Source organism: Cyprinodon variegatus, unplaced genomic scaffold (genome assembly GCF_000732505.1).
Source record: "Cyprinodon variegatus isolate N-32 unplaced genomic scaffold, C_variegatus-1.0 Scaffold306, whole genome shotgun sequence".
NCBI lineage: Eukaryota > Metazoa > Chordata > Actinopteri > Cyprinodontiformes > Cyprinodontidae > Cyprinodon > Cyprinodon variegatus.
Window position 1 is genome coordinate 681295 of NW_015150759.1, and position 21321 is coordinate 702615.

Here is a 21321-nt window from a genome sequence, read left to right on the forward strand (position 1 = left end):
GCGAGATCAGGATGGTTTCACGAGGCTAGTATTCAGACACTTTATCAACTAAATAAGTTATATACATTTCATCCTTTACACCACTTTTACATTTTCAATTAGCATAACATGTCTCATTATTATTATTATGATTATTAGGGGTCAGGGTTTTTCTCTGTGTTTCTTGTAAATTTAGGAGGTAAAATACAATAAATAAGTAGGATGCCAAAAGGAATCAGCCTGACTTTATCTTTAATGGAGCGTCCTCTGTCTAAACTAACCTACGCGGCCACGTTACTGTTGTAGCCACCCTTTTTGAAACTCTGTGTTTTCCTTCCAATGCGAATCATCCCAATATCCTAAAAGGACTCAACAAAATACCCCACCTGCCACCAAAGTTTTGACGTCAACACAGTCAAAACTGATATAATGAAACTGGTAAGGTGGGTATACTGTCAGGGTTCCTGTGTGTGGGTTAGTGCTAGTGATGTTATGAGATGAGGCGAGGCTTAGAGACTTGTGTCGAGTAATGGTGGAGGCATTTCCCCGAAGCGCGTGTCGAGGCGTGATTCATTTAGGGGAGGGGCCAAAATTTATGACGTCTGAAGCCTCGCTACCGTGACCGCTTCATGAAGATGATGGAGTTTGGAGGAGAGATGCTGTCAGCTGGATAAATTTTAGATATATTCTAAGAATAGATTGGTTGTTTTTTTCCCCAACCAATCTAATTGCTTAAAACTATTTTGGTGAGAATAAACAATGTAATGATCAAAATCTGAGCCACTTTAACATTCTCCACATAAGTGGCATCATCTATTAGACGCAGACTCCCTCTCCATAGGTTGATGGTTCAAGACCTGCCTTTGACTTTTGAAAGTTGCGATTATACTTAATTATTTTGCTAAATGAGACTGATTTGCATTGGTTTCCCCTAGTAAAAATATAGATTGGGTAAAAACGCTGCCAAATTAGGTCGGTTTAGCCAAAAGATTGGTTGAACACAACTTTCAATCCGATTAAAACCAGAAAATTTGGAAAAACTATTATGTTTGAATAAAAATGACTGACACCTTTCATTTTGCTCATCATTGCCCGATTTGCACAAACTCTTTTACTGTCTGCTTGAGTTTATTTCACTAAAATGGCAGAAAAACTGTGCACCTTAAATTATTGTCCTAAGAAATTTTACCCTTAAAAAAAAATACACACCAACTATTAAAAAAAAAAGAAAAACAATTGCAAAAAAAAAATCACAGATTTTATTACTAACTGTAGTTCTGCTTTCCACCAGTAGGTGCTGACATATTCACACGAGGCTTCATGAACTGTGGGGATTGTTGAAGCTATTTGGCCAAACAGTTCAATGCCTCATGAGGCTTCATCTCACCATCACTAGTTAGTGCGAGTTGTGCATCACCTCAAGGGAGGATCTTCGTAGAGAACCGGCATAGCCTACACAGGAGAAAATAATGTTTCTAATCAGTGCTGGGCTTAAGAGAGCAGCAGAGCCTTCACTCAGTGCTGGTTTCTTGTGTTGTAGATGTTGTTTCATTGTTTCTAGTCTCTTGCTTCCCTCGAGTATTTTCCCTGATGTTTATTGGTTTTTGTTTGGTTTTTCAGGTTTTTTTTGTATTTTGTATTTTTGTCTCTGTTCCCCTTGGACTTCATTAAACCATCAAAACTCATCCGTGCCTACTCCTCTGCATTTGGGTACCGTACTCAAAATCTCCACACCACCTGACATATACCTTGATGAGCAAAGAGTATAAGATAATGGAACTGAAGGCTTTTAATGTAACGTTCTGCTCATAGGTGGGAACTGAGTAAATTTTCTGTGGGCATCAGATTTCAAAGGGTTAGTAGAGTTAGGTCGAAATCATTAATACATTTTTGAGTTTAATATCTTTTTACTGTTTAATTTGCTGACCCCTGTTGGACAGGATTAGTAGATCCTTTGGAAATGAATTGATCACTGCTTCACCACCATTCTGTAATTCTTCTATCAGCTCGGACATGAGAGTGAAACTCCTAACATTGAGTCCCTGTTTGCTCGTTTCTCTCTGTCTCTAGAGGCGTTTAATCCTGACCATTACATCTCTTTGTGTTGGTCAGGCCCAGGAAGCCTTGATCCAACTGCCCAAGAGGCATGTGACTCCAGATTAGCGTTAGCCATGGCAACGTCCTCCTCTGTGATCCACAAGAGGAATTAAAAATCTTTGTGAGCCCAGCTCTTGATTTCTAGCTTTTCGTCGTCGTCCCTCTTCATGAACGCCCTGCTCCTCTTTTGTCCGCCCCTGCCTCTCATCCTGTCTGTGATAGCAAACACAGGAAGGCGAGCAAACAAGGCTGTTTATTTGCTGCTTAATTGAAACTTTTTTAATTGCTGTTTATCTTTCCGGGGTCCATTTTCTAATAGCAGAAATATTATCACTGTTTGCACTTACACAACATTGAATTCCATTTGGGGCAGAAATGGGTAGAGTGAGGACAGAGGGGGGATTGTTGTGCCTATTGGACTGGATTCAGCTCATGATTGTGGTTTTTCTGAGTGCTACGTGCTTTTGTTGTGAGCATTTGTGGCTGGAGCTTGATTCACTTCAGCTCAACACACACAGCAGCCAACTGCTGATTACACAGCACTTGTTTTGTCCTCTCTCTGCTCCTTTTGTTAGCTCAGAATCAGGCAGAGTTTTGTTCGATGTCCCCTTCTCTCCTGCATAAAGGATTCCCCCTGTCTGACTCTTAACTTTTGTAAAGCTGAGCAACCAGAAAAAAAGTCTGTCCTCTGGATGAATCCCAGGGTTTGATTATTATTTTGATGTTCTGATAAGTATCTGGAAAGTATTATTTTCATTCCATTTCCTGTTTGAAGAAGTGTTTGAAATTCAGAGCCGCATCCCTTTAAAAGTTAATTAGGGACTCTACATAAAGTGAGTCAGTTAGAAGCTGATGCTAGCACACCGGTCTTTTAAAAGATGTTAGAAATGTCCTTTTTTCTCTTTTGAGGGACCAGGAACAATAGTGTGCATACTTTCTTCAATAAACAATGCCACTAAGGACATAAATGAGAGTAATGGAAGATTTCCTCCCATCTCCAAAGATAAAGATAGTGAGCAAGGGAGACAGGAAGTTGGGAAATTTCAACCAAAACTTGAGGAAATAGCTTTTCATAATGTCATTTTTACCACTACAACTTGAAAAAGCAACACAGTTGATTGTAGCGGGTTCACTGACTAGAAAAGTGGATAGGATTGTCAGGTACTCTGATAGATTGGAACCGAGATTACTTAGCAGATTGGATTCAAACTGGGTCATTTTGGAATAACGATTATGAGCAACAAAGATCATGTGGGGTTCCACAAGGCTGCGTACTTGGACCACTTGATATACCATATACTCTTTAGCTTTATTTTTTGGAGCACTTTAACATCGATTTCAATTATGTGTATGCTAGAAACACACATCTTTACATTAAAATGTAAAACTAAAGGTTATGAAAATATTGTTGTTTTAAATGTTTGTGTCATTCCTTACAGTTTTTATTTTAACAGTTTTATGTTGTGGCCTTCTGATTTTTATCTATTAAAAGGAGGTCAATTTTAACTGACAAAATTCAACTTGTTAGTTATAAACCATGTAGACTTTGAGGACATGTTTACGTTTTATTCTAAAGAACAAAAACAAACATTTAGGATCTTATCTTCAGGTTTGCTGGTTTTAAACGTGTGCAAATGGGCTTCTCTTACTCTTCGCAACAGGATTTTGTCCCCCTATTCTTTGGTTTAATAAAACATTATCATGCACAAATCATGATTATCTACCTTGTCTTACAGTATATCATGTCAAGGTGCTGTTGGTAGGAGCAGGTGGAGATAAATCCAGCTTTTTAGAACACAATCTACCCTGATGTCAATCAGCAAAAACAACTTTTTTATTTTATAGTATTATTATTGATTTATGTTATTTTTTATTTATTAGATTTTTATATTTTGTTATTTTAATTTAAAGTATTATGTCAGTCTCCGTGGCTTTGAACCTCATCTTTCCTTTATGGCTGCTCTCAGAAACCAGTTTGCTCTTAATGGGGCAAAACTAAATTGGTTTGCACATCTTAACAAATGCGCAGCGATCTTTGTAGATCAACAGCAACACACACATCTATAGCACGTTCTAAAAAAACTGCATGTTAAATTTAGCACCTCTCATTTGAAATCTTCGAAGATCAAACCCTTAGTGTCTATGCTAAAAAAGATCATAATTTTCTTCAGTTTACTATTTAACTTATTTTTATGAAGCCTTAGTAATTCACCATCAAGATTTTTAATCTTTATATTGTACTTATTTAAATTCCTGCGTTTTATTGTTTCATTGCTTATTCACGTTGTTTTCTTTAATTCTCTGTAAATTACATTGATTTACTTTTCATATATAAGTCGGTATTTTTATGTCAGTATCCATGATGGTGGTAGAACCAATTCACTTCCTTGTTTACCTTGAAGAATAAATGATGTGTCCTCTGTGGGGGGGACTCGGGTCCCAGGAGAGCCCTACAAGCACAGCTCTGCCCTGATTACGAATCTCCTGTTTTTGTGATACACAACAAACTGCTGTTATGCCTGCAGCTCTGTGAGCTTCAACTATGTAGACATGAGATCTAGATATTTTTCAACTCGCATCTAATCAGACTTTAATGTCAAGTTTGCACAATGTTCCTGTTCCTTTCAATTTGTGTTTCGTTTGAGCCAGTTTGCTCTCTGATCACTGCGGCACTGAGCTGCTGCAGCAGCTGCACTGACGCTGCTCCATCATGTCTGCTGTTTTTATCTACTACAGCCCATGAGCTGAAGCTGCTCAATCTGACCTAAGTTCTTACTATAAAATGCTGCTTCTAGGGGGGAAAAAAAAAAGTGAGTGAGTGAGCAGATACTCAGTTTTGTTGCAGCGGCTGTTTCACTGCCTTTATTAGATTTATTTTGAACACATTGACCAATATGTTCCCCTTCTCTCTGCAGGCTTTGGCTGCCAACGCAGGCACCGGGTTCGCTTTGTCCGAGCCCCAGGTGGCCATGTTCTGTGGAAAACTCAACATGCATGTCAACATTCAAACTGGTCGCTGGGAGCCTGACCCATCAGGAACCAAAAGCTGCGTAGGAACCAAAGAGGGCGTGCTGCAGTACTGCCAAGAGGTGAGTCAGAGCGACACTAATGCCTCACCACCACGTCCATGTCGTAGAAGTGTTGAAATCAAGCCTCTGAACTTACGTAAAGGAAGTGACGAATCAGCTCAACATCATTAGTCTGAGTATTCAGACGATCTTTTGATAACTGCGGGAGAATTCTTATCTGTGCGAGTTCATTTAATCCTAGATGGGCTAATTAATGAAAGAGTGGGATTTAAAGTTACAGGTGCTGTAAAATACTATAGAACATCATTGAAAAGTTCTTTTTTTTCATTTTATTGGCTTTTATGGTTTATCAGAAAATTTAAATATTGTGAAACACAAATAAAAGGATATTTTATATAGAAATATCAGCCTATTAAATGTGCCCTGAGTACTTGGCTTGGACTCAGACTTGCTGCCTCAGTGCCGTTTGGCCTGGTTTCAGCCATCTTCCTCCTGATTATACATTTCTTGATGTCTAAGTCAAATGGATCACTGGACAGTCTAAGAAAGGATTACATGCCTACATGGGTGGTTATAGACAGGGGCCAATAGGGGCCTTACACAGCAGACTCTGGCCCCTATTATGGTTCCTGTACTGAAAACAAAAAAATTGCAAAATTTGAAATATAAGAAAATCTATTTTTCTTGAATTAAGTGTATTTCCCCCTGATTTGAGAAGGTTGGTGAGAGAATTTGCCAATGAAACAAGATGCTGCATGTTTAAGATAAGAAAAAACAACAGTTTTATCTCATTTTAAGAGCATTATATTTAATTATCTTATTATATGGGAAAACATTTTAATTTCTTTGCCAGTTCATCTTATTTACCTGCTTCAATTAAGAGCAAATGCCCTAAGGTTTACATCTATAGATCAATGTTTGTAGTGTAATACTAAATCAGTTTCTTATGATGACATGGCTGACAGAAGAGTCCTTACTGATTTGTTATAATATTTACAAATTGTGTCATAAATTACTTATAAATTATGCGTTAGATCAGGGATCTGCAGCTTTAGCCTTGTGGCTCATTTAATATACTAAACAATGTGCTCTTGCCCTGTTTTTATTTAGTTTTATAATTAGTGTGTGTATTTCTTATTCTTTTGTTTTGTACTACTGTGACAGAATAGTGTCCCCCGCTTGAACAGTCTTGCATGTTGTCTCACAATTATTTTAAAGTTTAGAAAAATCTAAATAGAACTTAATGATGCATCTGTTTATGTATCATACCAACATTTAAAATTGAGTTTTTTTTATGTTTTACTTGAAGGCATCATTTATTTTATAAGTAAAGATCCGTGCTGATCTGGGAAGATTGAGTAAGTCCCTATTCATTTCATTTTGTGATTCGTTCTCAGAGATGCTATCAAGCTCTTCCTGGAGGTTGCATGTTATTGTGGTGGGCGGCATTTCAATTATCAGCCCCTCAGCTGGTCATTATCTGGACTCTGTCTGAAATGAAGGGGGAGGTTTTCCACAATATCAATATCCTTACTTTTGCCCTGGCCTTGTGTGTTGGAGTTTTTCACAATTTTTAACATTTTACCAATGTGTGCAACTTTTAAATGATGACCTTTCAATTCATATTTTTCTTTCAGTATCATTTTACTATACTTATGCATTGCAATTGAAGTTAAATGACTGTTTTATCTTATGATTTGTTTATTTTTAACATGTTCTCATATAGCTGGCTCATTGGTTCTTATCCCTACAATATAATGGGGATGGAGAAGAAAAGCATTTTTTTTAGTCCAAAAGGAGTCTACATTTGTTCAAATGTTAAAACATTTTAACATTTGTTAAAATGTAAAAAATTCTGAATGACCTCTTTACAAAGAAGGATGACAGTAATTCTGTTGGGAGTTCATTGAGAAAAATGTCCTCAGATGCTTCAGTTGCCTTTTTCAGATGACATTTTCATGGTATTTAAGGAAAGTGCAAACCTGGGTGCTCTTTCACAGATGAGCAGATGCCATCTAGTAGGTATAAAGCCCAGATTAGAGTTTCTGTTGAAGCTCCACTCAACCAAGAGCAATCGGTGTTCAATATCCATGGCTTTGTTCCTTTTCTCAACAGATGTATCCAGAGCTCAAAATCACCAACGTAGTGGAAGCCAACAAGCCTGTCCGCATTGAGAACTGGTGCAAGAAGGAGAAGAAAGTGTGCAAAGGCCACGCCCATATTGTTGTGCCTTACATGTGCTTAGGTAAGCTAGAGTTTCTGATTCTTGTAAATGCTCCTTTAAATTAGTCCTTTAATTCTCTCTGCTTTCACTGTAGAGAAAGAAGAGCATATGAGTCATTTTAGCCTTGGGCAGAGGTGACATTGACTGATATTGGTCTAGGTTCACCACTCCTGGCCTTTAGCTGCAGACTGAGCCGATCCACGCTGGATGGGGAGTTAATGTCTTCCAGAATGGATGGCTGATGGGGGGAGGATTTTATTGCTGGGGAGGCTTGTTGAGCAATAAAGCACAATCTTATTTGCCCCCTCAGACAGTGGTCATAAACTCACACTGACACACAGGGTCAACAACAGAGGGCTTGCTTTATTGCATCTCGTTCCTCCTTTTCCTGCACTGTCACAAACGACTCTCTTCCTCCTTTGTTCCTGGCAGAATCACTGTAATCAGCAGCAGCAACATGGCTGTGTTCTGCTTTATGAAATGCCACATGCAGCCTCAGAGTTTGCCTCAGATGAACAAAAAACACAGCAGACTTTTCTCCCTCTGAGGACTGAGGGAATTGGAGAAGCAGATTGCTGAAAACAAATCTCCATCCTGCTTTAGAAAAAAGGAACATCTTTTGTCTTGGATGAAAGATGTTTCCGGGATTAAAACAGATCATACATTTTAGCTCCGGACAATTAATTTACTATATAATTATACTAAATTCAGTGAGGAGAATGCTTTACAGAATTTGTTGGACATCAAACGCTCTAGTGGAACCGGCCCTTTTTAGCTGAGACAGAAAGAGAGATTTGAAGTGTCCTTTATCTTATGTCTTAAAGGCACATTTTTTAGGCATTTTTCAGTCCTGTGAATTTTTTTTTCATGTCAAACTTATCTTCAATGAATTAAGCAATTTCAAACTTTGTGAAACTCTGTGAAATTAGGATCTATTTAAAGCATATTTAAATCCTGTAGTAGTGCTTTATTACATTATACTGTTGAACTATTCTGCTATATATTTATTGATTGGCAAATATGTTCCCCTATCTGACTTTAATCTTTTAAAAAAGTACAACCTCATATTAAAAAAAGACTCAGAGTTTAATTTATTTATTGCTGATTGTAACCATAAAATCTGAAAATTAATATTTCAGCGTTATTGCATGAAGCAGAACACTTTATTATGCAGTCATTATCAGATCTCTCAAACAATCATAGAAAATGATTCTCAGCTGTAATCACCTCATTAATTATCGAATTTCATCAATTAAAGCTAGTCTGAGTGTTTTTTCCAGAACATCTAGGCGCACCTTATCAGAAATAAAAAGTCCTCAGCAGTTCGCCTGATAATAACGAAAACATGAGATGATGGATTGTCCGACCTGAACAGGAAATGAAAGGTTTAATGTGTCACATATTTGAGGGTAGAGTATAAGAGTCACTTTAGGCATATTCCAGCCATTTGTTAAAGACTGTATCTATAAGCCTAGAGAGGACATCGGTGTTTATAATCATGCAGTACAGTGCCTCAGACTGGAGCATTCACATAGATACACACCTTTGTGTATTTAGGCTCCATCTATAAATTAAATAAATATAACTGTCTAAAAGATGATTTTACCACTAAACTTTATTGCATTCAGATCTCTAAAGGTTTATCACCTCAGACCTCAGAAGGTGTTCTGCTGTTTGTAGGTTTTATTTATTGCTTAAACTATTATTTGTGATTTTGATAATAAAGGCTCTAAAAATATACACTTTTCTGAAAAAAAAATAAATGTAAGGGAAAACAAAAACTTCTTGCTTTGTAAATATGTTCTATACAGAAATAATTAAGTGGCATTTCTGAGCCTTAAATCAATTTTTTTGTACATGTTTTAGTTAAATAATTTAAAATGTGATTTGTGATTTAAACCAGTGTTTCCCAACCTTTTTTGACTTACGGTATGTACCCCTTTGGGCATTTTTTCTTACCATGAGTATCCCCCCTCAATCAAAAGTATTGACAATTGTCCAAAAGTACAATAACTGATTATAAAATAAAGCTATTTTACTAAATCTTTTAACCTGAGCATTTAATTGTTATGCGTTTTATTCTTTCCATCTCAAAAAGAAAACAACACAAATATGTTGCCTTGAAGTTAGTAAGGAATCAAAATAAATACAAAATAAAATCATATTATAAACCTGTACTTATAAAACTGGGTTATAATCACATTTAAACTTGATGAAATGTGAACAAGATGCAGAATAAAAATTATAGTCAGACTGACTTAATTAGTTTTATTTGTTTTCATCAAGACACCTGAGCTGCTTTGATGAGCTCCAATAGCTCAGCATGAAAAACAGCTGATCCTAGGCTGCTCCTCTGCTTGGTTTGGATATTTGCATATAAGAAAAACTTTCTTTTTTTGGTTGATAATGATAATGATGATTTAATTTTTCAACTGGGTCCTCACCTATTTTATTTAATTACGTAAGAAATAAAATATTTTCATGTACCCCTTGCAATACACTCATGGACCACTATGGGTTCTGGGTATGTATATATTTATATCTATATATATCTATATATATATATATATATATATAGATATATATACATAAATGTTTGTATATCTGGAGTGTGTAACATAAGTAATTTCCCTCTTGGATCATTAAAGTATTTCTGATTCTAATTCTGATTCGCCTACCTCCGATTGGGGATCACTGGTTTAAACAATTAAGGTTTATTAATTGGATAATGGCATTTCTTTTTAAGATTATTCACAAAAATATTTGAGTACTAAAATAATCTGGAGCTGTAACCCCAGTTTTATTACTGTACGACATCCTTCCTTCAATCTGGAAACCTTGTGCCCTGTTAACTGCAGGGACAGAGTTCAGATAAACATGTTAAGATTAAAAAAAAAAAAAAAGTCAACACCACTGTAAACGAGGCATAAAAATGCCCTTCTTTTTAATTCATCTTTTTTCAGCTGTAAGATCTGAAAATGTAACTATGCACATAGAAAATGGTTAAAATGAGCTAATTTATTCTATGGAAGACAGAAACCCCACCGTTTTTATTTTTAGTGAAAGAAGCAGGACAAACCTACCCCCAACTCTGCTCAAGTGTGGAAATTAGGTGATTTTCCTATTCCTCTTTTGTTTCACATCAGTGTGTTTGTTGACACCAAGCTTAGTTTTCAGGAAAATTCCTGGTGCTTCGGTGGGATTAGAAGAAAAGTCTTTTTTTCTTGTATGCCTCCCACGCAAACAAGTGTCTAATGATTGATGTAAAGATCTTAACACCACAGGAAGCCACTATGTGCTTTAGACCTCTAAGAGACATTTGCACATATTTGTTCTCCTTCTGTGCCTTCCTGCTTGCCGTACGTGGCGGCAGGATCATTCCCCTGGAAAATGGGAATGAACATGGAGTTGCTAGATAAAGCATTTTCAAAAAGTTAAGGATAAGCCAAACAAATGAGTTCAAGTTCAACATCTTGAAAAGGATTTTAATGGGTGTGAATTATTCTTCTCCTGGTGATTTTCTTGAACATAATTTTTCGGTATAAGATGATGGTTCTGCAATAAAATGTAAACTTATTCTTTATTCTGGCACATCTTAAAAACGGATGCCTTGAAATGAGCCGCCATCTTCTACAGACATTCGTACTACAATTAGAGTCTGAAAGGACCAACTGATGCAGATAAACGGAAGTTATTGACCTATGGGAGGCGTTGACCGTTTGATCTTGAAGTTGTTTATTAAGCTTTAATCATGTGAAACTTGCATGATGCAATTACTCCCTTCAGTACATTTATTGCAGGGTTTTAGATAAATGAATAATCATCCCAGTACAGTAATTAAAATTAAATAAAAAGAAAAAAATATATTAGAAATGCTTAGAGGGCATGATTTTTCGGCATTCATTATTTGTATTTACTTTATAAATCAAATAAAAAGTACCACAGCAGGAGCTAGGTTTAAAATGAATGAGTCTCTTGGTGCTCACCTGTAGTGCCTCCATGTTTTCTACTCTCAAAACAAAGGCTCCGTAAAGAAAAGGGATTCTAATTCACTAATTTCATTTTTAGTCCCTGTAGAATAATGTCTTTGTCAAACTGCAGGGGCTTTTCAGCATAATTTAGATTTGATTGGTCTGAGATCATTAATTTAATTGGAACCAAGTCATGGCAGGATAGAGGCTGGAAGAGAAACACATTTGTTTCCTGAGTGGATGAATATGGCATCAAAAAGTCCTGTACATTCCTAATCAACTTGTTAGTCTCCAACGAAGCATATTTGAGACTTTACTCTAGAAACCTATTACAAAGAAATATGAAGACTATATTATGGAATATGTTTTAGGACCATCAGAAATTCTGGACATTCAGTTTTATAACAATATTAGCAACATAGTTAAGAATATGTTAAAAAAAATCAGTTGCAAAACTTTATTAAATTCCAGGTAATATTGATGCTCTCGTCGTGGTCTTTTATCCTTAAACGCTTCCTTTACTGCAGCCTTTCAGGAAAAAAATGGGTAATTTAAATAATTTGTTGACTAAGCTTGAGGGCTTAATAAAGGGCCGGGTCCACATTTACAAATCATCAGAAAAGCAGAGCGAGAGCGCTGATAACGAATTCAGGCTTGTTTCGGAGCTCCGCGCCTCAGGTTATTGCATTCCTTTGTCTCTCTGGAAATTTTTCTGCGCTGAGCCTCAAACCCCGAATCATATTAATGTTCCTCGAAACAATCCTTCACAATCGCTGAATAATGGGCCTGGGTAGAGGAGATGAGTGGGAATTGATGATAATGATAGTTGGGGCTGATGAGTTAAGATAAAAATGCTGAAAAAGAGGGAAAAAAGTTGTGCTTGTTTTAAAGTGAAACCGGGAGTTTATAATACGTTATTATTCGTTATGTGAAGATGGTTTGATTTTTAAAAATTGCTTTAGAAAACTCCTGGTGGTGTGATCAATTTCTGCCTAATCTATAATGAGAAAGTCAAACAGCTACTCACCCATATTGCAGCTAATTAGAGAAGATCAAAAATCAACTGTTCTCGTATTTTTCATGACAGTCTGTAATTTTTGGTGGAGTTAGAGTTTGTGAGAAAAGGAAACTCCAATACTCTGAGTCATGTGATCTCACAAACACTTTGATCCAAAAGAATAGATTGAGAGGTTATTGAGTGAGACTATAGAGACCGTGCTGCAGATTTGCAGATTTAGAAACATTTGTTGTTTTCTTACCTCAGACATTAATATCCCTGCCATCAGTCTGAGTATTAACAGTATTAACTGAGTAACAGTTTATCTGGTTCTCTCTAAGCACAGCCTTTAAGAAGACTCACATGGTACAATAATCTTAAATAATAATGCAAAAATGTCAGCTTTTTTGTGTCTAATTGCTTCAATTCAAAACAGAGAAGCAACTGCTGCCAGAGATTAGCATTGCTATATCAGACATATCTTTTACATTTACTTCTATTCTTATTTTTCTATACTTGATAGAAATGCACACATTAGGTTTCAGTAATTGTGGGGGATTTTGCTATTTTGTTACTCGGAAATCTCTGAAACATTTAGGAGTCAATAACAAGAAGACGTTTTCATGTTCAGGTTTGCACTTACAAGGAATTTTACTTGGTGTTGATGGTGCAGAAAATTAGGTATATTTACAGAATGCAGGATTTTTAGTTATATACAACACAAAAAAAACCCTAAAACCCCTCCCATTTTTTAGAAAGAATCATCAACAATAATGTTGGGACTAACCAGATAAAAACGAAACTTTGCTACTTGTTGGAAAAAATCAACATAATATTTTGTGAAAATAACATTGTTCAGATGGTGAAAAATTCTGGTGGTCCTATGATAGTGTTGGTCTTTTTTTTTGTTCAGATCTGGAACATCTTAATAATTTCTTTCACCAGACTGTCCTCCTTTAAAAAAGACACTATTTCTTTTGTTTTAGCCAGATGTGGTTCCAGAACCTCCCAGATTTACTGTTAGGCAGTACAGCCTATCAGAGTTCTTTAACTGCTTTGAAAATACACAAAACCTCCAGAGTGGTTTATTACTTTAGTTACAGAAGATTCAGCTTCTGTGTCAGACATGGAGGAACTTGCTGGTCTGGTATTAAGAATATCTGGAGCAGGATTGGCCATGCTTGGGTCATGTCAAGGCTAAAACCTGAATCAGAACCACAGCAGACTGGTAGCACTCCAAGTGGGTTATTCTAAAGCTCTTGGCAGACAGCTACTATGTGCTTTGTGACCTGACATTGTTCTGATCTTAATCAAAAAGCTCTGAACAAGTGGCTGCAGTAATCTGCCATCTCCTGGTCAGTTAACAATACATCATGTACAGGAGCCCCTGCTAATAGGATTTAAATCTAGAGTAAAACTTCCAGTCAGGAAGAATTTCACACACCTCCAAATTGCACCCAGGCTCTCGTGTGTTTTGAAGCTAAAGAAAGATGTTATTTAGGATGAAGTTTGATTAGAAAATACACTTTTCAATTTCTTCTATACCATCATAAACTTGGGAAGCAAGATACAAAAGCCGACCAAGAACTTTTGGAATTTGTCTCTGGAGGTGTACACCTCTGCTTACAACCCTCTTTACTAAATGTATTAAAATATGACATGTTATCAGCAATGATAGAAAATTACGGCTTCCTCCTGTTGAGCTGGAGACACATTATTTGCAGGATAGCTAAACTAATAATTGACAGTTTCCCAATCTGTAAAGCAATCTGTTGTTTTTTGCATCAGTGGTTGATATAAAGCAGGATAACACCAGGTCTACATGTTGTCTGTTTCTGTAACCGTACCTCCCAGACAGAGATTAGAAGCAGCTGCTGAGCCCTCTGCTATTTCCAGCTCTCTCCTTTTCCTATCCTACCCTCTCATTTTCCAAAACACAGCCTTCCCCATCATCCTTTAAGGCCATTTTGGTTTTTCCTTACCTCTAGCAGTGTTCCCTCAGTCCAAGGTTGTGGCCAGCCACTAAATAAGAAGTTCTCTCTGCCTCTGCCTACTCTGTGAAAATTCTCAGCCCCTCACATGTCCATCCATTGTCTTCTGCTTGATTTTTCTATTTGTTTTTGACATCTTTACTGTTAACTTCTAAAGTATTTACCTTCCTGTCATTTTTAATGTTTTGTTGCCTCACAATATAGAAATAAATGGATTGTTTGAGAGTTTACAACATTTAATTTGCAGAACATTCCGATACATTTACTAAGGATTATATTGTGTATTGTGAAGCAAACAACTAATAGGACACACAAAAAACTAGCATGTATTGCTGAAAATAATTTCTGTAATCTGCAATCTAACCTTTTTTGGGGGGTTTTTTGCAGAAATTACAGCAGTACTTTTTTGATTGGTCTTCACAAAAGTACTCTAGCTCCAACATTTTGGATAGTTTAAGTCTGACCACAGATTATCAATTGGATTAAGATCTGGACTTTGACTAGGCCGTTCCAATTAGTTTCCCCTTGAATAACTCAATTGTTGCTTCAACATTATGTGTTGACTCATTTTTTTGCTGTTAAAAAATATCCCCACAGCATGACTCTGCCACCACTAAACTTAACCTTTAAGTTGTTGTTCTTGGAATGATGGGATTTGTTGCTTATTATTTTCCCCCCACTCATGCATAAAGCTTAGCTCTGTGGCTTATTGTGCTCTTATGCACAGGTAACTCTGTCTTAGCTGTAAAACTCCTTGAGGGTGAGCATTGGTATTCATCTTTCCTCTTTGATTACCGTCCTCCTTGCCCTGTCTGTGAGTTTTAGGTGGGCGGTCCTCTCTTAGCTGGTTTCCTGTGGTATCATGCGCTTTCCATTTGAAGATGATGGATTTGACAATGCTCTGGTGGGAACATAAGGAGATTCTGATATTTTTCAAAGCCCCACCCAGACTTACTCTTCTCTCTGTTCTTGTCCCTGACTTTTAAAGTTAGTCTTCAGGGTGTAACGCCCCTTGCTTAATAATGTGTTGCTGCCTCTGAGGCCTTACAGAAAACAGTACAGAAAATACTGGCAGTTCATGAGACTCCTAGGCTGCTCACAGGTAGACTTTATTAACCGATGTAGGGCTGAAACAATTAATGAGATTAATCATGATTAATGGATTATGGAAATAATCCTAAACTAATTTAGTAATCAATTAATCGTTAACTGGAGTATAGAGACTCTAAAATATGCCTTTAGCTTACAGAACAACCCACTTAGAGCAGTAATCTAAAAGAAATTATATATATGTATGTGTGTGTGTGTGTGTGTGTGTGTGTGTGTGTGTGTGTGTGTAAACATTTCATTTAAGATAAAAAAAACTTTTCCGTTTGTGAAGATGCTGTATCCAGAACTCCTCAAGTGGATAACTTTGAGTTTCACCTGGTGTAATTAAGTTAAAAATCTTCTTTATTTGAAAAAATAATCAACAGATAAATTGATTTCCTAAATAATCATTACTTGTAGCACTACAATACTACAATGATGTGATTTGTGTTGACCGCCTGTGCCACAGTGCTTGCCTCGTGTCGCTCGTCCGGCGAATCTAACCTTATAAAATCAAACTTTCTTTTACGTATCATTACCGAAAATAAATATTCTGTGAGCCATCCTAAATTGGGAATCAAGGAGCTGTTGTTGTGGATTCACACACATCTTCTGTTTACTAGCCCCATCTTCACTGGACTAATACTTAAAACTAAACCCACAGACTCATACCTAAAATTCATTTTCAAGTCAACTGTCAAAAATACCTCTTGAAACATCATTCTTGCTTTAGATTTTTTATTACTACCTACAGACAAAGCATTAAAATGGCGCATTTGATCACCTGAAAAAAGGATACGTTATGATGGCATGGTGGCTCCATAACTCCAGAGTACCAAATAAAATTTTTTTTTTTATTTTTGTATTTTTTTTTTACATGCATTTATAATCTCACTTCTCAATCATGAACTGTTTTAGCAAATCTATTACAAGATTGAAGATCATAAGACTGAAAAACACTAAATGATAGAATGTAATAATAGATAAGCCAAGAGGACCGGCTACTTCTGTAAGGCTCTGTACAGTACCTCAGCAGCCTGTCTCCATGCCAGCTAACCATTTCATCTTCATCAGGACCCCTGCTCCATATTTAGATCTGTGCAGATTTCAGCCTGAAACTATTCATAGAGCCACAAGATGCCTTTCAAGCCATTTATTTCCTCCGGATTCATCTTCCTGCTCCATGAATAAAACATGGCTGAATATAAATCATCAAGAAAATGATATCATTGAGTCCCAGGAAGAGTTTTGACTGCAGAACAAGAGTCACAGTATGAAAACGGATTTTCTCCACTGCCTTTCTGATTGCAGATGCAGCTAAACAGGAAGGATAATCCCTTTTAGTTTTGGACTCACACAGGTGCAAATGTCAAATGTCGTCTTTTATTCCTCAGTGGAGAAAATTAAAATACGAGGCAGCTATGAATTATTGAATATTCTCATCATCCCTTTTTAGTCGTATCAACTGATGTATTGCTTTCAACTCTGGCAATGTTTTAGAGGAATGAATTTTTCTGTGAGACAGATTGGTGCTGTGACTAACAGCCATATTGGTCTGTGTACATTTTTTCTCTTTCAGTGGGCGAGTTTGTAAGTGACGTTCTTCTGGTTCCGGAGAAATGCAAGTTCTTCCACAAGGAGCGTAAGGACATGTGCGTCAGCCACCAGCAGTGGCACGGCGTGGCCAAAGAGGTAAGGCGGGGGCCGCTTCATCGGAAGAAGTGGGAAGTTTGTCAGAGGGGATTCAAGCTGTCAGAAGAGGGAGGCAGGAGCAGCAAGTCTTCAGAGATTTACTCCAAACCTTTATCTGCCTGGTCACACTCTGATTCAAGGAGAAGTTTATACTTTTAACTCACTGACACAGTTTTCTAAGTCTTCATTTAAAGTCTTGGATTTGTTGTGGTCAAAGATTCATCAAGATTGCATAATTAAGTCTAAAATAATTAGATAAAAGTTTTTACAGGGACACAATAAAACGTTTGGGATTTAATTCTCTCCTCTATAATAAGAATTTTGGAACAGAACATAAACAGAAATACGATCAATAGAATAAATCAGTGAATAAATAAGGATTGATATTGAATTTAATTATTATTTAAACATTCTAATCAAATCTCTTACTTTATAAATGTACAGAAAAAAACATCACATTTCAGTACATTGAAATAAGAAATTTCTCAATGTTAAATTTAATGCATTTCTGTTTTTAATTTAACAATAATTAGCTCCTGTTCTAAACAGTACACTTTTAAAGATAAATGGATTAAATACATGACGTGTTGGTACATGAGAGACCAAAATGATTTAAAGAAATGTTTATCTTTTCATTTATTTAGTATTCATATAAAATCTCTCCTCCATCTCCTCCCTCATTCTCAGTCCAACTCATTTTCTGGGTTATTCCAACACCAGTGTCTGGGCCATGAGGGAAGAGTACGCTAATCCTTTTCTAGGTTATTCTTCCAAGTGTATGTTGATTCACAACATCGAAGAGTTCTGCCAGGGCCTGAGCGCCTAATAACTTCTTTAGTTTATGTCTTCATCTGCTTCTGTCTCCTTGAACCCCAGTCGGACTCGGCAGATGGCCACTCACACTGAGCCAGGTTCTCCTAGAGGTTTCTTCCTGTCAAAAGGGAGTTTTCCTCTCCACTGAAAGACTTTGGTTACTTAATAAACTAGCTGCACTCCTTCATTACATATTAAACCCACTAAACCCTGTGGGTCCATTCCTCTGCTATCCTGAAGGTTTTTTTAAGGTCAACATTTCAAGTAGCTGTAACTAATATGGGCGGCTTTGAAAAACTGAAAAGCTTCAGTTTTACTGTTTCACTGCCTCTAAATAGTGCTTTGAGTGACTAATGGAAAAGTTTCCTATTCGCTAGAAAGTCAATATTAGGAGGTAGCTACAATAAATTAGATTTCTAAAGTTAGTAGACTAATTGACAGAATTCTGTTTATTATTGCATTTCTTTTGAAGTAGAATTGAATATCCCTTCTTTTTTAATCATAGGTTAAACTTAGAAGGAGATAAAGAAGAAATATTTCTTTACTTTTAAAACAACAGGTGAAAGAAAAGTTTACCAAAGAAAACATCCACATGAAGCTTAGGACCCACAAAATAAATTTTTATTTTTTCTGAACCTTAAAATGATAGATGGCTGCTTAAAAAGGAATATATTTTAATTATTAGATGTTAAATGCAAAAATTTCCCAAACATCCATAATATGTCAATTTTTTATTTTCCACCTGCCTCTGAATATATTTTTTCACTGATTTGGAGTTTCAGTGATCAGAGAGCTGACTGAGAGTCTCTAATCAGATTAGTGTTGCGGCTGTGAAGCTGCTAATCCCCCTCAGGAAGCTCCAGAGTTAGCCCATTTTGACCATGACAGAAGCTCTCCTCAAACTTCTGCTTCCATCTTCTTCAGCACATGGTTTAATGCAATGTATGACTATATTTAAGCATTTATAGTGGGGAAAATTTGAGAAACAAATCAGGGAAACAATGAATTTTGTTTGGCAACCTGCTCTGGGCAGCTAATCCTGCTCTGATCTGGCGGAGTTTCAAACTGAGCTTGTATCTGATACCTTCCAGCTGCTAGAAGAGGGAACATGTTCTAAGAAAGCAGGTCACCTAAGGAACAACATGACTTTGTGAAAATGTGGAATAGTTAACATACAGGACAATGCTAAATGTTTAATCCCCTCTAACCTTTCAAAATTTTGTTACATTAAAACCATAGACTTTATTTCCTGTGGTAGACCAACAGATATTTGTGCACAGCTACGTAAAGTTAGGAGAGGAACTGATACTTTTACTTTAGTATCTTCAAAACACAGTTCAGTGTAACAAATTTCCTACAGAAATCACCTGATTAGACGTTCTCTGGAACGCAAGGGACACGTCGGATGAGTCGAAAAGATTAGCAGGGTAGCATGGCAACTCACCTTGGAGAATCTTTGGAAAGTTGGCAATCGTTAGCAACACGCTCCACAAATATGACGTTTTTTTCATAGATTGACAAAGAGAAGGCTGTTGTTTAAAGAAAACCTTGAGAAATTCAGCTTATAACTTGCTGAATGTTAAACAGAAATTGATCTTTTTGGATAAAATCAAAACGTTTTGTTTTGCTTCTAGTAGAAGCAGCTATATGTGAAGAAGAACTTGTACTCAATACACCGTAGCTACAGTGAAACACGGAGGTGGTGGCATCATGCTTTGCAATGTTTTACTTCAACATCAGCAAGGAAGTTGGTCAAAATGGATCAGAAGTTGATGAACTAAATATAGAACAGGTTAGAGAGAAAACCTGTTAAGTGTCTATGAAAATATCAAGTCGGGGACGGAGGTTCATCTTCATGCAGCCCCGTGACCCACAGTACACCACCAGAACCACCACCATAGAAACAAAGTGTAATCATCTATTGTGTGAGTCAATCAAAGTTGGTGACTAAATCAACAGATTAACTCTAAAACCCATGTTCACTGATGTTTTTCTCAAATCTAACCAAACTTGTGCAATTTTGCACAGATAGGGATTTATTCCGAAAGAATAACAGCTGTATCTTAGCCGGGGGTGGCCAAAGTATGGGATCAGGAAGGTTGAATGAAAATTTGCAGTATTTTTCATATTTTCTCATGTTGATGTTTCCAAACTTTATTTCCATTTCCTATTTATAAACTAACTTGTGGTGGTCCCTTTGCAGAGAGCAAAAAATATTTGAGCACATTTACAAAGCACTGTTTTTATTCATTTCAGGTGTTTGGTTGGGGGATAGAAATGCAATTTTTTTTTTCTGGAAATAAAAAGGAAAGCAAGGAGCAGTTTAAAAACACCAGACTTTATAGAAACAGTTTGACCTCCAGACTGAGGAAATGGCAACAATAAGGGTGTTTATATCTTTTACAGTAGTCCTGTGACCCTCTTTTAGGCCTGTTCCAGGAGCTCCATGGTGCTTCACAGTTATGGCATGCTGCTGCCTTGCGACATTGACAAGTTCCACGGCACAGAATACGTCTGCTGCCCTGCCTCTCGCTCCGGGGAGTCGGCCCCCTCTTCCCTGCCCTCCCAAGAGGAGGATGATGACGAAGAAGAGCAGATAGAGAACGAGGACATCGACCTGAGTGACAGTGTTGCTCTGGAGGAGAGGTCAGCAGCTTTGATTGCATCTTTATCCATTAAACCTTCATGCAAGAAGAAGTTAAACAGGATTACATTAGTTTTATAACAGTGTGCAAATTAATGATAATTATTTCATCCTAGTTTTATGTGTTAAATTTCCATCTGCAAATTTAAATAATTACCCTGGAGATGATGGCAAATAGTTCAACAAAGTTAAAATTGTTCCTGTTTAATTTAATACAGTACTGGTAGTTAAACCAGTAGTGACTAGTTAAAATCAGTACAGATATGCATACTTTAGTCATGATTAAATATAATCCAGTATAATCCAGTCATTGATACAATTTAATTTAGTTTATTTAGTCTAGTTTATTCATAACACATCTCAGAGCACTTTACAGATACTTTTTTGTTAGATCATATAGTCAGATCAGTAAAATGTTTTCTATCTAGGAAAAAACAGAGGATTGCATCGACTCATTGATTTTGCAGGCTTAGCCCCATCTGGATGAGCTTGTGGCCCTAGTTGATATTTGGTGTTATTTATCATTGATGCTACAGCAATGTCACATGCCAAGCATGCATGCAGCGACAATAGAGAAGCTAATCTCTCTTTTAACAGAAGAAACCAGGCTCAGTTTGAGCTGCAGCCTCAACCTTTAAGACATGCCTGCAATCTATGTAATGGGTTAGCTTCATCTGGTTTTATAGACAGATATAACTGAGTATCATCACAGTTGAAATTAACCCCATGCTGGTTAATAATTGTACTAATTGGTAGCATATATATAAAGAAGAGAATTGGTCCTAGCACTGATCC

General features: G+C 36.7%; 1 protein-coding gene across 5 annotated transcripts in view; it reads left to right on the top strand.

The window, feature by feature from the left end:
- aplp2 (amyloid beta (A4) precursor-like protein 2) overlaps window positions 1-21321 on the top strand; it is an 81510-nt gene that overhangs the window by 39647 nt on the left and 20542 nt on the right. For all 5 annotated transcript variants that reach the window (XM_015384186.1, XM_015384183.1, XM_015384181.1 and 2 more), the window contains exons 2-5: window positions 4992-5165; window positions 7221-7350; window positions 16957-17069; window positions 20311-20528. In XM_015384186.1, the coding sequence (XP_015239672.1) occupies window positions 4992-5165; window positions 7221-7350; window positions 16957-17069; window positions 20311-20528 (635 nt within the window). The remainder of the gene's footprint in view (window positions 1-4991; window positions 5166-7220; window positions 7351-16956; window positions 17070-20310; window positions 20529-21321) is intronic.